The sequence below is a fragment of the Diuraphis noxia genome, unplaced genomic scaffold (genome assembly GCF_037042655.1).
Source record: "Diuraphis noxia isolate RWA-SAM2 unplaced genomic scaffold, SU_Dnox_SAM2 contig0001, whole genome shotgun sequence".
NCBI lineage: Eukaryota > Metazoa > Arthropoda > Insecta > Hemiptera > Aphididae > Diuraphis > Diuraphis noxia.
Genome location: NW_028301711.1, coordinates 88,316,284 through 88,332,204, shown reverse-complemented (window position 1 = coordinate 88,332,204; position 15,921 = coordinate 88,316,284). Strand labels below are relative to the sequence as shown.

Genomic DNA, 15,921 nt, shown 5'->3' with positions numbered 1-15,921 from the left:
AACAACTAATTTTTTATTTAGATAAGTGCATCAATAAATGTCTGCTGAATAATAAGTAGCAAATAAAGTTTTGAAAAAACAGAAGTTTGTACTGTTGTCTGTTACAGGATCATTCTTAAGTGGTACAAAAATCTCAAATTTGAGATATGGCTTTCAAGCATATTTAAAAATTCAAAAATCAAAATTTGAATAAATGCATACAAATTAGGTGAGCATGTTTAAAAAATCACTCTGTATAGGTTGTATATTATTTTATTATACTAAATATTAGTTTAGAATATCTTCTATTTCTGTTGTGTTCTTCAATCCATTATAGTTACATTTTTTTTTTATCGATCAAAAGACATCGGTTACAATGGCCATGAGTCGTAAACGTTACATTGCAGATTACATTTTTTTTTTTTAAGTATCTAAAATAGTTACATTTTTATAATGGGATTCTTAAACACAATTGTTGATGTTAAGATAATTAGATGCTTATTTTATAAGTACTTATTTATTATAAATTCATGTTAGACAACAAGTTAGGATAACTATTCCAGTTATTTAACAATTAAGGACTAGTTGAACTTAATATTTTGTTCAAAAATTCAGTATTATTAATTTATTTTCCAAAATATATGGTTAATACATAATAATAAACACATTTGAAAGGATACTGAATCATACACATTAAAAATAACACAAAGTTCAGTTTTAAAACATCAGTCATTGGACAGTTTAACCTAGTCTTAACACAAGTAGGTATTTGAACATTCATAATTAATGTTAAGATAATTAGTTATATTGAAAAACTAGAAAAATGTATAAGCTAATAGATTTTGTACATGCAGTATTATATTATAGTTACCACCTATGTAACAGTGTATAGGCAAACAAATTACCAGGAACACAACATAATAATTAATTAAATGTAATAATTTAAAAATGTTAAAAAACCCAAATATGATTTATTACAAAAAATCAAAATAAATACTTAATATCTAATATCGCTTTAGGGAATAGTACAAGGAAAATAAAATATATAACATTAGATAACAATTAGAAAAGTAATTAAATGTAACACTTTGAAAATATTAAATACTCGTATTTAAAACAAAATATGATTTTACGTAAAACAATAAAAATAATTACTTACAATGTAATAATATTATTACTGTGGTAATATTATAAAGAAAATACAATACCTATATAATTTATATAACAATTAAAAATATAACTCAGTATATAAAATTTAAAGAAAATAAATATCATTTTTTTCATTTTTTTACCAACTAAAAAAAGCATGATACCTATAATTCATATTATGTTAACAATTTTACACAATAAGAATATGTACATAAATATTATAGTTATTATAAATTTGATAAATAAGTAAAAAAAAACTGCTTGTAGCACATAGCAATTTACCATTTTGTTATAATATAAACAACACCTATTACAAGTTTAGTTTATAATTTAAATTATATTTATATTATAGTTATTATACCTATTATCTACAAAAATACTTGTCTCAAAAAATAATTTTGTATAAAATATTTTAAAAACTATTAACATATAAGAAATTACTAACAATTTTATTGTTACTTATCAATATAGCAAAAATTATTTTAACGTTTGATATCTATTAAATAAATAAATAAATAGAATAGTTTATCACACAAAAATGTATGTTATTATAAAGTTACAAATAAACAAATAAAATGTATTTCATGAAAATTCAATTACTGGATGTATGAATACTATAATATATTGTTTTACTAAATTTTTTCTAATTGGCTATGCTACCTTTATTTAATTAACAACTGTGGTTGAATTGGGGGAGGACGCGGGAGGGACTGAGCTACTCTTCATCTTTTCTTCAAATTAAAGCGTACCCCATTATTATATTCATCAAGGAATAGGGTTACTATTAAATTGTTTAGCTTAATTGTTAAACTTCATTTAGAGCCCACCTTTATTTATTTTTCCAATTCAACCACTGATTAACAAAATATATAATCCATAATTTAAGCCTATGAAGAATTTAATAATATTTTTACACTACCATAGTTAATTATGTTTTTAAAAATAAAAATAAATTATATACATTTCTAATAAATATGACTAAATAGTAATTAGTTTTGTTTGGCATATTCAAATTTGCATACACAATTTAATTATTATAGCTCAGTAAGTTTAAATACATTCTCTAATATTAGCTGCACTTCAATCAAAAGATTACAATATTATAATAATATAATATATTATAATACAATGGTAACCTTTAGTACGATTTTAAAAGCCAAATTGCTTATAAAATGAATCTAAATCATAATATAAAGTTTAAAATAATTTATTAAGATAATTGGACATTGATCAATGAATTAAAATAAAATTTAAATGTATAATGATTAAAGCCTAACTTCACTGATTAAAATATAACTAAACAGGGTTTTATTTTATAGAAGACTAAATTTCTTGGTATGAATTTTTCGAAAAATCACTATTGGTATTAAACTGATATTTTTATTTTTTATATAATTGCTGGTTAACGATGCGGGAATTCGGATTTGTGCTAACTTTTATAGGTTGGCAAGAGCCTTTTTTTTTCGTTCTTATCAGGTTCGATGTTATCAGTTGTTATCAAAATCGGGAAAACTGTACCCGTCCCCTAAAGATGTCAGCAAAAAAATTGAAATTGAAGTTGGAATGGGAATTTTTATATTTCTAAGTTGGTACACCTAAAAATAATATTAATTTCGGATAAAATATTTTTCGTCGAAAATACGTTTCGGGTAAAATATTTTTCAGAAAAAAAAACGTTTCGGTTGAAATATTTTCGGCTTACTTATTTCCGTGTAATATATTTTCTGATAAAATATTTTTCGTGTATTTTACTTTCGTTTTTAATAATTTTCGGATAAAATATTTTTCGAAAGAAAAACGTTTCGGTTGAAATATTTTTGATTTAAAAAATGTTCGTCTTTCTTATTTTCGTGTACAATATTTTCTGGTAAAATATTTTTCGTGTATCTTACTTTCGTATTTAATAATTTTCGGATAAAATACGTTTCTATTAAAATATTTTTCGGATAAAATAATTTTCGTAAATATATTTTCGGATATTATATTTTGGATATTAAACATTGGATATCACCCCGAGAAATTACCTAAAATACGCCACTGGTACCAGGGTTATAGTCGATAATCGTTCTTCAGTATTAGCGTCGTTGGTGCGTGGCGCGTAGTTTCGACGGCCGGTGGAAGTATTCAACGAACATCACGATCACATTATACGTCCCTGTTACATATATTTCAATCTTTCAGGTTCTAAAAGAAACTTCAACGTTTCTACAATGTTCCTTCAATGTAAAAAGCGCAACATTATCATTGTAAATTCAGCACATTCATTGCTCTGCTTAGAGCCTCGAATTAAATTCTGATAATTAAGATTTTCTTTCATCCGAGTTTCCCAATTAGTTTTTAATTAACATATTTATGTAGTTTTACCTATTACAATTTTTATTGTGTACATTGTTTTGTATGTATTAATACACATATTAATACACATCATAGTTCTACTATTATTTGTTTCATGAAAAAGTATGTTCTTTGTTATATCTATTATAGTTGATTGTCAAAAAATGTATGTATCTCTTGGTAGATAGGCAACCAAATCAACATCTATTTTAGTACTTTACCAATAATTCATACTATCTTTAATTTGATGGATACATGACATATAATGCAGATTCATAAAAATGTATTTAATGAACTGCAATGACGTATGAACAATTTAATATGTATTAATGTCTTTTTACTTAAAAATATTAATTTTTCATTAAAAAAATATACTTAAATTTAATTTACAGAAGTTTTTTTGTTTCAATTGATTTTATTCATGCCCTTTAGTATTTAAATTGTTAGTTTTAGTAAAAAACTAACAATTTAAATACTAAAAAAATAGGTGTTGGTGAATATTATATAGAAAAAATATTTCATTATTAGCTGAATATTATATTTATTTGAATTTAAAGACTGGCTTATATTTCCTATTTTTTCAATATTTGTTCAAACACATATTATGTAGGATTATAGTATATAATAGTATTTATTGAATAGTTAAATGTGTAGTGTATGTAATATAAATTTGTTTTTAAATATTTTGATATTTAATAATGATGTATTTAAGGCGAAAGTACTAGAGTTGCTTGAAACACCTAGATGTCTTAGAAAAAACTTATATTAATACACAAGTTACTTACGATTGAAAAAAATAGCCAATAATAAATCCTATGGTTATTGTATTTAAGTATTTTATATTTTATAATACAAATAATATATCACAATGAGTAGTGTATGTGTGTGTGTGTGTGTGTGTGTGTGTGTGTGTGTGTGTGTGTGTGTGTGTGCGTGCGTGTGTGTGTGCGTGTGTGCGTGTGTGTGTGTGTGCGTGTGTGTGCGCGCGCGCGCGCGTAAATAATAGATCTAATACAATCTAATAGGTATTATTATTATATTTTCGGCTGAAATATTTTCGGCAATAATATAGCCCCTCATATCATGGCTGGTCTATGTGTAAAAGGTCATAATATCATAATATTCAAGAATACCATTTTTATTTAATATAACATATTTATACATAATATTATACAATTTTCATGCAATAAAGTTGATCGAGATTCAATAGGATAGTTCATTTCGAGAACAGAAATATACAAAACTGAGTCGACAGTACCAGTGTCGCATGTGGTATTCGCTACTCGTTCAGTTTAATATCGTCGACTCGCGATGAGCATCGGCCACGGCGGCGGCAGCGTAGTATTTACTCGTTCGACAACCATCACGATCATAGCATACGCTCCTGGTATATGTATAATAATCTTTCGCGTTATTAATACGCGTTTGTGTTAAATTTTATTAATTTATTATTTATATTATTTTATTTTATATTTATTAATTAATATTTAGTTAGATAGTTTAGATTAGTTATAAATTATATATAATATGATATTATTATTCATTGCAAAATAACATAACAATCTTGTTTTTTAATAATTATTAAAAGTACACAATAAAGGTAGATATTGTCCATTTCATGAAATGGATGTCCACATAATGTATTTTCGTCAAAACTCACAATCTGGACGAATTTTACAATATGGATTTCCAGTTCATTAAATTAGTGACTTCACTATGTGGATACGACATGTCGACATATATATTAAACGGGCTGCATCACTGTGCCATGTCGGTATGCGACTATCAATATATTTGGTATTTTATATACTTAAATATAAGTATAATATACTCAAATACTTCAATTAGTACAGTGCCTTTATAATAATATAATATAATAATTGATCTATATATTTTTTTCTAATTTTTTTAAGAACTCGTTCGGAATAAAAAAAATCACATCATTGCAGAATTAACACATTACATTCTTCGATAAGAATCAAAAACAATTTCGTACACGCTTGTTTATTGCGGCCTATCTGCAATATAATATTACATTATTTATTCGTAATTTCAAGACACTGAAGAAATTACAACAAAAGGACAAAATGTGATGAACTGATGACTATATCACTATATTATTTTCGAACAATATCGCTTTAAAACGTCAGTAGATCATAAAATAAATGTGTTCAAATAGCTCGTAGGTATTGCTGTATTAGTACTTTTTTGTGTGTAGTATTTACTAGTTTACCACCACAATGCTCACCATGAAACTATTACATCCACCTCAGTATTTACATAAGCAGTGTTTTTACCCCAAATGATTTTGACAAGTTAGTTTAAGCCTTTAAGGTCTCTTAAACTATTAACATTTAATAAGTTATTTTATTCAGTAAATCAAGAGCCAAAAATGTAGTTATGTTACACTATATTGCAATTTAGAGGCTTATTGATTTTTAATAGTGAAAAGGCAATGAATTATATAGTCTCAATATGAAAATTAATAAATTGTAATTAATACGTACACATAATATTATGTAGGCAGTGTATGAAAATAATAATAAATTATAAGTATTATTTTAATAATTATTAGTCTAAAATTTAAATAAATAAAATTAACAATTCAGACTTGAATTTTGCATGCAAACATTGAAAAGATTATTTTTAAAGAAATCTTAAAAGTAACAAAGCTCCAACGTCCATAAAAATTAAATTAATTAAATTATTATTTTTTATTTAATTTAATTAGGATGAATAATGTCACAATTAAAGTTCCTATTAATAGTTTTTGAATTGAACAGATAAATAAGCAAATCATCAAAGTAATCAATTACCCCCCCCCCCCCCCCCCAAGAAAAAAGGGAACACTGACATGTGTGTAGTATTATACCAATATACTATAATTGTGGTTAAAGTATGAATAAAAAAATATAATAAAACAGCGATAAAAATATTTTAAAATTTTATTAAAAAATAAAAACTATATACAAATTAATGGGATGGGGCAGTCTCTAAAACCTTAGTATAAAAATATTATTTAATTTTAACTTAAAAATAATGATAAAATACAATATATTTTAGCTTTAGAGTCAAAACAAGTTATAAACACATTAAAAACAATAAAAATTAGTTTATCATTGTATTATTCTTGATATAAATTAACAATTATAACATATTTATATCATATAATTAATAAAGTAAAAAATTCTTCAGCTTAATTTTAAAGTTGGGTTCTCGTGATTGCTATACTTGCAAAGAACGTGTCAAGTGGGTTCGTCATTTACATAGACCTATATTAAATTTTCAACAATTGGCATATATATATAGTACATTAAAAAGTATATTATTTGCTATTCTTATTTTTGACTTTTGCCATATCTTCTGGAAATGTACCAGTGACAAATACATTTTTGTATAGGTGTACCATTTATATGGTATGTTAAAAATCTAAAGAGACACATTTTGACAAGAATTTGATTCATGAGAACCTGGCCTAAGTTAAGTAAATTAAATTAAATAAGAAATTAAAGCAGTCTCTACATTAAAAATTAGGGTTAAAATATCATGTCGGCAGTTTATTTAGTTAAAACTGGAAGAGTTTATAATACTTACAATATGTTATATACTGATATAATGACTAAAGGCTCATAGAAATGTATGGAACATTTGTTTTGAGGACTGGGATATATAGTCGAACCAAACAGATTATGAGAGATAGCTTGAGTTTTATCATAAAAGAGTGAGAATGGAAGTACTATTCCGAGGATAGGCGGTCCTCGAGGGTGATTCTTCAAAATATTAATTAGAATGAGATCCTCATAACAAGCTTGCAAGCATTATCATACTTAATGTACCTATTATATATATATACCCATACTAGTATGTTTTTACAAAATAATAATAAATGAGATGAAACATTATAAAATTGTAATTTTAAATGTTTAACATAGATATGTAGTATATTATGATATAATGGTAATAAGAATAACTACATTAATCAGTAGTCTTTTTGTCCTCAACTGTTCAAAACCTACAGCATATCGTCTCCACCATCGTCATCTTCCCCAATTCCAATGCTATTGTACCATAAAGCAGTCACATTCATCGGCTTGAATTTGCTATTAAAAATAGAAATAATAATACAATTTAGAAAAATTACAATATATCAACATGCAATATAGGATAAAAAAAAAAGAAACTGTTAAATTAAGGTACCCTCCTGATTTCATATTCAAATGCTAACATAATACACATGTTTATAATATGAATATAGTAATAATTTCAATAAAATAAATACCTAACCAGAATAATAAATTAACATAATATATAAAACTGTACAACCATATAGTAGATAATGATACATAAATTGGTAATCGGTCAAAATATCCACTGACAAAATATCAAAATTTTATGTTAATTAATATATTACACTTTACTTTCTAATAAAATTAACTCCTAAATATATAAATTACGTTAGTAGTATAATAATATCACAAAATATACTGCACAAACATTAGTGAAATAGTCAAATAATAATACACTATTTTCTAAAAATTTAAAAATTATATATATATTTAATTATATAATATATTAATTATATTTATATAATTATTAAATATTAGGTATATTTTTATAATTTAATAATTTAATTTACGTAAAAAACAGATAAATTTGGATATTTTGACCGTTGGATATTTTGTCCTAGATTCACATAAATTAGTGGTTATTAAAATAATACTTATTTTAACATTAGTAGAGCTTACCAAAAGTGTGAAAATGGGCAACTGATAATAAATAATTCAGAACCACTTTTAATATGTGTTGGAATTCCTTCTTCGTCTGCATTTGTTCCGTCATCTTGATTATCTGTATTAAGATATAGCCGCCACATTCCCTTGTAATGTCCTCTAATGTCTAGATCCCATATACCTAGGCACTAAATATAGAAGTAAATATAATTATATTCATTGGTAATATTATAGTTTTTAACAGTTTAAAGAATTGATGGAGGTAAACACAATTTTCAGGTAACTTATAAGATTATTTATTTGTTTATTTTATAATTATTCTAGCATATATATTTTTTAAATGATTAGTCTATGAAATATAAACGAGCATTTTGTATGTCATGATTGCACTAATGCACCAAAGCAGAACTAACCAAGTTATTTTTGGCGATGATACTCGTAGTTCAATAATAACATAATTTAATAATAATTCTACAACTTGGAAACATTTATAAATACTGAGAATACTTTAATATTTATTATTATCTACATAGATCAAAGAAAATTACATAATTTTCTTCAATTTCTTCACCCTTTACCCTTAACTATATCCGATCAGCCACCCTTACCCGACACCTCCAGATAGCTTTGTCCACCACATCTATTATATGCATCCAGACGTTTTCGTGCTATTCTGTATTTTTTATTCTTTAATCATCTTCACCCTTACTTTTTAGTTTTTTCTAATATTTTGACATAAGCCAACTCATCTTTTCTCACAACACGTTCAAATTATCAACCTATTTTCCTTCATTTTTTCTACAAATTCTGCCACTCTTACACTATAATTAATGAATATATTTTTTATCAGTAATTTCATACTGAGTTATATTAACTTTTGCATTCTCATCTCTGAGATATACATGTTCTATTTTATTATTCATTACCAGAAACTTCAATCCATACAACATGCCTAGCCTAGAATCGGTTATACAACATGTATATTAAAATCTCATCTTCTTATCATACAAAATATCTGACAATTCACTTTACTTCATCTATTTAAATATAATATGATATTCTTATTTCTCAAGACCATTGTTTTTCGGTAACACCAATCCTAAGTATCTGAATCTATTCACTTTAGATATCTCATCATCACATGCCTTGTTCAATCAATTTAGTTTTATTCAAATATATTCTTATTCCCAACCCTTTAAGCATTGTATCGCCAATCACTTCTTTTACTTGGCTTTCTCCCACAAATAAATTTAAATTATGTTATTAAAAAAAAACACATTTATATTTCTTTCAGTATAAAAATGAATTATGATAAAATAATTTTTTCCAAGTTAAGAACCTAAAGCATCCAAATTAATTTTGTTAATAAAAATAGAAAGCATTCTGATTATGCATTATTTACTAAATTTAGTCAGGATTTTAGTCTAAATTGATCAAGTATTAACATCCTTTAATTCCCTTAATAACCATTGAACAGTTCAATAGTATTACATTAGTTACTTATTTACTTTTGCCAAAGGAGTCCAAGCCACATTAGCTGTATTTCTGTTGCCACCAGATGGATCTTCCATTTTTATGAATAGTAAAAATAATTTTTTAGATCTAATTGTATTGTCATTATTCATCATTTCATCAATAACGAAAAATTCTTCGTCTGATTGATAATAGTTTCTTTTTTTTGCATTCTGCACACGTCTGTTATCATTATGTTTGCTACCTTCATTATTCCACTGTTTTTTGCGGCAGGGCCACCTAGTATGATCTAACAGTTGGCCTTCTGTCATGATCCTACGTTCCATCCACCCAAGGTATGTTATTCGAGTCATCCTATATTCATAATACATAACAACTATATTTCATATACTTATTTAATACACATTGAAATGTGTAAAAAAGTAAACCATTAAATATCATATAACCACAGATTATATCAAACTAGATGGTGCACTTCCTATTCAAGCCATGATCTATGTGGTCCTACTGCATTGAGGTAGGTTCAAGTTATCAATAAATTCAGAAATGCACCATTGGGTTTTATATAATCTGTAATAACACAAAAATATTATTTAATTCTAGTAATACTTGTCAATATTTTTGAAACGAATCAAACCCCCTCCATCATCATATTCTCCTCCAGCTCCACCACTATGAGATCCAGCACTTGCTCCATTTGTAGCAGCGGTAGGGTTATAAAATGCATGACGACCAAAATATGTACGTTGAAAATATGGATTCACGTTAACAGAACGAGATGATCCAAAATGATATGTTCTACTGACTTCTGGTACTATACATTGTCTACCACGCTGTACTTTGGTTGATCGCATCCACATATCCCAATCCCAGGGCTAAAAAATCATATAGATATCAGTCAATATTTAGTAGACAGCATAAGTAATAATAAGTTTTTATGAGTTAAGTTGTATAATAATGATCAAAATAATTTTTTAAATTTTATTCTTTGAAAAAGATATTGATAAATGAAATATTAATATCAAACAGGAAAAAATAAATTTATTATTGGAGTAATAAATCATATCAAAAGAGTAAAACAAAAATTGCCTTACAAAATAAAAATTAAAAATAATTATTAAAAATCAAAACTAATAAATATACCAACTTTATGAATTGTTATTATATTTAAAAATATGTATAAGAAAATAACATCAATTAGAATAAGATTATTTGAGATCAATTAATTATATTACTATACTATCAATATACTAACTTTCTCTACTGTTGGCCATTCTGATTCAAGTTGGTCCTTGTATAAGGATTTTTTAAGCATCCATCCTAATCCTGGCATCCAATCGATACGGTATAAAACATCTGGTCGACTAGCAGTGTGCTCATATCCTTGGTCATTCCATGCAGACACACAGTACAGCGATCCAGAACCACTACCACCATCTGTAGAGTCATCAGCTACTGCCAACAATGGAAGAGTCTGACTGAAGAAGCTAAACAACACAATAATAATCTTCCATTAACCCTTAAGATAGTATAGATCAGTTAATTTTATAAAACTAATCAATGTTAATATCAAGCTTATTTTCTTATCTACAAGACTTAATTTTTTTTGATAAGATATTTAGCAGAATAATATCATAGATAATATAGGTATTATAGGTACACGTTATGCTGTGAACGAAGAGTCTACTTTGTTACCATATAGGTTTTATGTGGTTACAGGTGATTTATAATAAATACAATTTTTATCAATCTGATTTGAACCAATTTTTCATTAAATACGATAATTAATTTTAATATTATTTATTTAAAATGGTGTATAAATGTTTACATTGCGATACCACTTCCAAAAATAATGACAAACATACCTTGTCTTTTCATTCGTAAATATACATTTTATTAAATTAAGATTCAATTTTAGTTATTCTATAATTTATATCAATAAAATGTAAACGATAGATTGAACATGTTATAAACTTATAAAGCAATAATATCACTTTCCAAATTTTTCAATTCAATGTGCGCCTAAAATTGAGTCTTCGTCATCACTTATGGCCGATACCACACCTTAATTATAATTAACCACTTTGGTAACTATTATGCTCTTAGGTCACACTTGAATACATGGTATGTCTTATCCATATATATATTACTTATGAATAATATAATTACATACCTAAAAAAGTCAACAGAAACATCAAGATCATCTTCCAACACAATAGCATAATCAGCCTGAGGGAACAATGAACCAAATGTGTTTGTTAAGGCTGATTTGTAATGCTGTGTAACTCGGCGGCGACGTGAATTAGTATTGCTTGAAATTTGCCCTCCACTAACACCATTGACCGAATCACCTATAGCAGGCATGTGTTGCACAGCCCTCACACCCAACAGGCGAGCTACTTCAACAGGTTCGTCGTAATATCCGTCCACATGAACAGTAACCATATGTCGTTGAACACCTCGAGCATTCAGCACAGATTTTAATGTTCTATTATTAAACATAATCATTACCAATAACAGAGAATATACTAAAATTATACTATCAAAACAATATAACATAATAAATATTAATACATAATAATCATATAAAATAAATCACTTAGTACACTTTTAAATAACAATAGTTATACCTGTAAAGATAGTCAGCTCGATTACCAGCTACTATTACGACAGGAACTCGGTCAATATTTGAATCAGGTATCTGTGTAAAAATAATTTTTCTTATTATTTATTAATCTTACTCCAATAAAAATATTTTATATTCACAGGTAATGGATGAAAATCTAGGGGAGCAGGATGTGCACAGCTACATACATCACCATAGCCCTCAATACGGCTACAGAATCGTTGCCGCCGAGCCAGTGGTGATTCAACTACAATATCATCATCAATAATGGAGCCACTATCTCCAAAATCACCATCATCATCATTGTTATCATCAGAAGCACCAGCTGTTATCCATGAATCACACCACTCATCATCTACAAATTAAATATTTAATGTAAGATAGATATAAATATTAAATGTAAAATGAGTTGAGTAATTATGCCAGAGTAATACATAAATACTCACTTTGATTGTTATGACTACGATTTACATCAAGTGGGACTTGTACGCGCAGTAAAACATCAGTGCCCCAAGAAGATATAGCTGGCACACTCTTACTATTATGCTGTAAGACTAAGCTTGGGTTACTATTATAGCTTTCTCCGTATACATGACCACCAGTACCTTCACCATTTCTTTGTCCTTCTGGATCATTGTTATGATGTTTAGCTACCATTGCCCACATATCTCGCCAACCAAGTTCAGACAGCCACAATGAACCTCCTGCTGCAGATCCAGACCCACTTTTACTAGAACTTGCCCCACTTGCGCCAGTATGCATTTGCATAGCACGCCTACCTTCATTGGTGAGATGGAATGATGCCTCATCCTAAGAAGTAATATAGAAGGAATAAATTAAATTCAAAAAATAAGTCTAATTTTAAAAACATTGTAATTCCACAATGTTACAAAGATGACACGTACAAATATATTGATAGAAATTTAATATGAATGAAATTTTGAGAAGCTTACTAATTACAAGTTGTATTTTTATTTATCATTAGGATAAGCAATTATAAAAAATATAAGGTAGTAATGAAAGGTATATATTTTACTTATTAAGCACTTAAAAAAGTAATTGTATTTACGATTTCTTCTTTTAATAATAGTTATGTCTTCTTGTTATATCTAATATCATATTCTCAATTTTTACTTTGTTATACATATTTTATATAGTCATCTATACTAAAATTGCCATTGTTTTAAATATATACAAGTATTTTTCACAAATGATTCAAGCAAATTTATTACTAAAATTCACTTAAATAGTAAATACTACTTACAACTACTTACACTAAAAAAATAACTTTGAAGCATATTTATTAAAATTTGTTGAATAAATGAGTGATTAAGAAATTTGAATAATAATAATTGTGAAATAATAAAATAGAATGTTCCTATACTGTTTTACAAGAGAATATGGCAGTTCTGTGCATTCCACTGCTATCAAAACATTTAAAACTGGTTATCTTAGGCAGGGTGTCATGTGGTGATGTGCAGACAAACTGATTATGGATGTTGGCATGTTCTCTCGTGGAATAAAGCATAATAAATGTTCTTACTAATAGAATAATATTATGAAAAAAAAAAAAAAAAACATTGAAATTAATATTATATACAATGTAAATTGTATTCAATCTCAATGAGTATAATTAGATGTATCCATAGAATAGAAAAAATATTCAAATACTATACATGAATAAGGAATTTTGTACTTAGTTGATTCAAAATGGATTTTTTAAATAAAAATACTATCCTATAGATTATTAATACATTGCATTAAGAGCTACTAAATTGTACATTTTCTGCCAACCCTAATTCTATCGACATGCGGCCATTCTTAAACCATGGGCAATACTAACTTTAACAGCAAATATCATTATACGGCCAGAAGACACACGATGTAAAAAACCAATGAGTGGTTCATCGTCCATGTACGTATCAAATACTCGTTGAGCCATCACCATACCAGTGTGTTGATTCAAGACGACAACATGCATGCCTCTATTATTTAATGGATCACTATCATCAATCACCTGGAAATAAAAAACATATATATTCTTCTAATTAATCGTATTCTGTAAAGCTATAAATATGATTTGGTTTTGCACTTTGACCCTCGCGTAATATAACATATTTTCATTCAGCTAAAGCAATTTTTTGTTATTAGTTTCAACATTAAAGTTGAGTACATTATCTATGTTTGAAAGGTAGGTTTTTATGATATTTAAATTTTTTTCTGCATTGCTTATGAGTTTTATTAAATAATAATGTTTTATATACCTATAGCTTGCATAAAATTCCCAAAACTTATTATTAGGTATTAATTACTATAAACTGTTTATTTTGTGTTCCACTTTAAAGTTTATAATATTACAATTATTATTTTATTTTAATATAGATAATATTTTGTATTAACATTATTATAATTACAAATGACAATTTAGATAAATTAAACCTTAACAAATTATCAATAATAAGCATTGAGCCAACACTGTTACCACAAAATTTAAATTTATAATTGAATCTTGCCGTATGTTTCAAAACATTTTTTATGCATAAGTGAAACACACTGATTCATTATTATTTCAAACAATTAATTAAAATAAACCATTTAAAGTTTTCTAGAATCATATATTTTATGCCAGAAAAATATTGCTGTGTAAATTACCGTTGCATCGTCAACACATATCTTCACGCGGTTTTTGCTGGACAGCACCTCTATAGATATGTATTTTGCTGTATCACCTTGAACCCATTTACTGCTGCTGTTGTAACCAATACCTGCTGCAGAAGTAGCCGAGTTAACAGTTTGATGGTTAGCGCTGAACAAAGTCAGTATCACGTTGACCAGTACAAACAGGATGACAAAACACACAAGTAACATCTGCAAGCAAAACTGACATTAGACATACTTTAAATTATTTATATTAAATTATAGTACTACAGCTAAAATGAACTGACGGATACTTACCCTGATGCGCTTCCAGCAACAACAGTTGCGACGCATGGCTGCTGCTGCCATAGTCTTTGTATAAATTCGCACGGAGAAATCGCTCATTGCTACGATTTCACCAGACCACAATGGAGGTGTTTTCTCCCGATACCGAACTAGATTCAACACCACATCACTCGGAACAGTTGGAACAAATAGCGCTTGCAACAGTTCATGGATCTGGATCTTGTCCTGTCTTATCAAAAATATTTCACCCTAGGTATACCTTATTTCTACCGATTTGTATCGGGCAGTCGATATTTGAATTTTTTTCCATCGATTCAAGCAACCGGACAATAATCTTTAGACGGACGGGGTAACGACGGTACGAAATGTTATCCCAATCGTACCCCTAACTTAGCAGTCAGTACCTACTTACAACACGGTTCGTCAATTTGTCATTAGACCACCAACACCACCGCCACCGACGCCGAACTGCCGAAGACCGTCGTTTGTGCCTGTCAGTACGCGGCGGACGAATCTGTAACCACGAAGATTACGTCATGTCTACAGGGATCGTACGTACCTACAATAATAATAATATTGTGGTTTGAACAGTTCTCGTCGTTCACGATTCACCGAATACAATATTACAATAATATCAGTCGTCATTCGCGCGGCGAGTCGTTGTCTGGAGTGTTGATAACCGCTGAT

General features: G+C 27.5%; 1 protein-coding gene across 2 annotated transcripts; it reads right to left on the bottom strand.

Annotated features, from left to right (window-relative positions):
* Positions 1 to 6,391: 6,391 nt before the first annotated feature.
* Positions 6,392 to 15,904, bottom strand: LOC107168499 (protein O-linked-mannose beta-1,2-N-acetylglucosaminyltransferase 1-like). 2 transcript variants are annotated; one of them, XM_089217974.1, is made up of 12 exons: positions 15,247 to 15,904; positions 14,944 to 15,171; positions 14,135 to 14,308; positions 12,738 to 13,101; positions 12,432 to 12,646; positions 12,296 to 12,366; positions 11,839 to 12,153; positions 10,921 to 11,152; positions 10,275 to 10,540; positions 9,701 to 10,019; positions 8,208 to 8,380; positions 6,392 to 7,562 (listed from the first exon to the last, which is right to left on the bottom strand). In XM_089217974.1, the coding sequence occupies exons 1-12, from the start codon at positions 15,331 to 15,333 to the stop codon at positions 7,475 to 7,477; spliced, it is 2,532 nt and encodes an 843-aa protein (XP_089074100.1). In that variant the 5' UTR covers positions 15,334 to 15,904; the 3' UTR covers positions 6,392 to 7,474. The 2 variants fall into 2 exon arrangements, with proteins under 2 accessions (XP_089074100.1, XP_015373420.1); XM_015517934.2 differs by having other exon boundaries at positions 14,944 to 15,159.
* Positions 15,905 to 15,921: the final 17 nt, after the last annotated feature.

Coding starts and splice junctions, on each gene's coding strand:
- LOC107168499 (XM_089217974.1), bottom strand. CDS start 15,333: ATGAGCGATTTCTCCGTGCGAATTTATACAAAGACTATGGCAGCAGCA. Junction 12,367..12,431: donor TAGATTTTCATCCATTACCT/GTGAATATAAAA, acceptor ATTTTTACACAG/ATACCTGATTCAAATATTGA. Junction 11,153..11,838: donor GTTTCTGTTGACTTTTTTAG/GTATGTAATTAT, acceptor TGTGTTGTTTAG/CTTCTTCAGTCAGACTCTTC.